Source organism: Epinephelus moara, chromosome 16, assembly GCF_006386435.1.
Source record: "Epinephelus moara isolate mb chromosome 16, YSFRI_EMoa_1.0, whole genome shotgun sequence".
Classification (NCBI taxonomy): domain Eukaryota; kingdom Metazoa; phylum Chordata; class Actinopteri; order Perciformes; family Serranidae; genus Epinephelus; species Epinephelus moara.
The window spans coordinates 35,541,825-35,544,769 of NC_065521.1; the positions used below are offsets into that span (position 1 = coordinate 35,541,825).

The following is a 2,945-nucleotide window of genomic DNA, read 5'->3' on the forward strand; positions in this document are numbered from 1 at the left end:
ACAGCCGCTCCCACAACTGAAGCTCCCACAACAGCTGCTCCAACAACAGCCGCTCCCACAACTGCAGCTCCCACAACAGCCGCTCCCACAACTGAAAACCCCTGTAATGGTGTGGGGAATGGGAAAATCCCCGTCCCTAATGAGCCAAACTTTTTTTTTAACTGTGCTCAGGGGAATGTTAACAAGGTAAAATGTCCTGGTCAGAGAGTTTTTAGCGCAGATCAGGGCCAATGTGTTTCAGCAACAGTTGCTCCCACAACAACAGCTCCCACAACAGCTGCTCCCACAACAGCAGCTCCACTAACAGCCATTCCTACAACTGAAAACCCCTGTAATGGTGTGGGGAATGGGAAAATCCCTGTCCCTAATGAGCCAAACTTTTTTTTTAACTGTGCTCAGGGGAATGTTAACAAGGTAAAATGTCCTGGTCAGAGAGTTTTTAGCGCAGATCAGGGCCAATGTGTTTCAGCAACAGCTGCTCCCACAACAGCAGCTCCCACAACAGCAGCTCCACTTAATACAGATCCATGTAATGGACAGCAATTTGGGCACTTTCCTGACAGTACTGACCCAACCTTTTTTTTCAACTGTGTCTTTGGGGAAGGCATCAGGCAAAAATGCTCAACAGGGTTGACTTTTCAAGAATCTTGCGGCACATGTTGTTAACTAGAGAGTTGCAAATGATCATTTTACTGTCCATAAGAGTTAATGTTTGCTCTTATCAACAAAAGGGGGGCATTGTCCAAAACTCTAATATGTACAGTTTCTTTTTTCTAAGTATGTTCTTGGTTTGTTTCTTTGTGTGTTTGTTTGTTTTTGCATCATTTGATCCGACATGCATTACTTAATATATGGTTGTGACATATGTAACTGTTGGTGTATCTAACTCTCTTGTATGGGTGTGTTCTTGTTCATATTTAGTTGAATATCACTTGAGGAAACATCAAAAGTTACGGATTCATTTAACTCTTTCTGAGAAACTGTCTTTTCTGAGAAATAATGATGGTTGCACCACAATGCTCCTGTTGGTCATTTCCATTAAATCTAGCTTTGTTATGTGCGTGTATTGTTTCTTTGTATTTAATAATTACTGTAATTTGACTTACCCCACACATAGCATTATGTTGTTTTAATGGGTGTCCAGGAACTACAGGCAAAAACTTTCATGCCAGAGAAATAACTGTTGTTACTGATAGTTTGTTAAATAGTTGTATTTTTTTGTTTTCGCCTGTATAGCTGATTCAGATAACATAAATACCCAGTTGTTACTGATACTGATGTTAAGATGTTTTGGGTTTTTTTGTTTTTGTCTGAATAGTTGATGGAGCTAACATAAATATAGACTTGCTATATTATTGGCTACAAATATACCCCAGGCGTAGGGCGTCCATGTGGTCTAGGGATTTCAGATGCTGACCATAAATTAAAACACTCCTGGTTTGAGCCTGGTAGGAGACATTTTTTGCATATTGTTTCTCCTCTCTGTGTGAATCTGTTGCTCACATTAATGCTGATGACTGCAGGCTTCTCAGTTCCCCTAAAGTGTTTAAATATTAAGTTAAGAAGAGTTAGAACAGCTCAACCCCTGTTTTGTTCCTCTATGCAGACAGCAGAGGACTCAGTGAGTCCTCCACAGACCAAATAAACTCCCTCTTGATCAGCTTTTTGAATCATTATCAGTGAAGTCAGGACCACAGGAATAAAATCACAGATGCTCTTAGAGGACTTGTTCTCAGCCACTGGCACAATTATTTACTGTTTCCACAGGAACCTTTTGCTGCTCAAAAGAACACTTAAATATGAGACAGAAAATACAATGTTGTGGTTTGATGGAGTTTACCATTCCAGCGACTAGGGATGGGTATCGTTAAGATTTTAATGGTACTACTACTCTTATTGGTACTGCTTATCGATCGGTATTTGAACGGTACTCTTATCGATACTTTTTGAGGAAGAAAAAAACAAATTAAGAACATAAATTGCTTTATTTTCTCAATTCTCATTATGCAACAAAATAGTGTTTTAACAAAACATTTTACTTTTTACAACTTGAAATGTAAAATACATAAAATAATAGTGTTGTCACTGTACCAAAATTGGGACCCATGGTACAATACCAGTGAAAGTATCACGGTTCTGAGTAGTATCATGATACCACAGGAAAAATGAGGCAGATGTGCCTTTTGTCATCTATAAAAAGATAAATCACTTTTCTATAATACATCAATGATATTTCAATGGAATAAATTACTTATTGACGTATTCATACTTCAAAAACAGCATTAATAAGTGATTAACATGGGGGGGGGATCAAAATAAAATAAATAAATGAAATAAAAATCAACCAGCCACCCTCCTCCCCTGACAAGTAAAGAACAGTCCCTTCATAAGTAAAGAACAGTCCCTAAAGTGTGGTGAGGTTTGTGGACCATTACCTGCCACAGAGAGAAATGTGAACGGCTCGTTTCCCCTCTGACACGCCACATACCTGTGTGCCGCCACGGCTCGGTTGTCCAGGTACTACTGGACAGTCATGACATCAACAAAGAGGAAACCATTGGACCTGGAGCCAGGCTTCTCCGTCGTAAGCCGTTATCTTGCGCCGCAGAGCACTATGGCCGGCGTATTTGACAGGAATACGTATTCCTGTCTGTGACCCCCGTTCAACCCACAACAGACAGGATTCTGCTGCTGGTTGAAATCTGTACTCGCACAGCGTACTCCTGATTGATTTCTTTTACTTGCACAAAACTATTTTTAGTCGCAAATGCAGTAAAATGCTCGCACCGTAGAGCTCTGTCGAAAACAAATCATTGTAGCATATATAAACAAATCTAGCCTACAAGTAAATATATTAGGTATTCTAGCTATGTTAGGTATTCTAGGTATTTTATATGGTGATGTAACAATAATCACTATGGATATATAGACCAGAGGGGGGGAAA

General features: G+C 39.7%; 1 protein-coding gene across 1 annotated transcript in view; it reads left to right on the plus strand.

Annotated features, from left to right (window-relative positions):
- Nucleotides 1-1,645, plus strand: part of LOC126402346 (acidic mammalian chitinase-like) — a 10,253-nt gene extending 8,608 nt beyond the window's left edge. The window contains exon 5 of the mRNA XM_050064246.1: nt 1,607-1,645. Coding sequence (XP_049920203.1) covers nt 1,607-1,645 — 39 coding nt within the window. The remainder of the gene's footprint in view (nt 1-1,606) is intronic.
- The last annotated feature ends 1,300 nt before the right edge of the window (nt 1,646-2,945 follow it).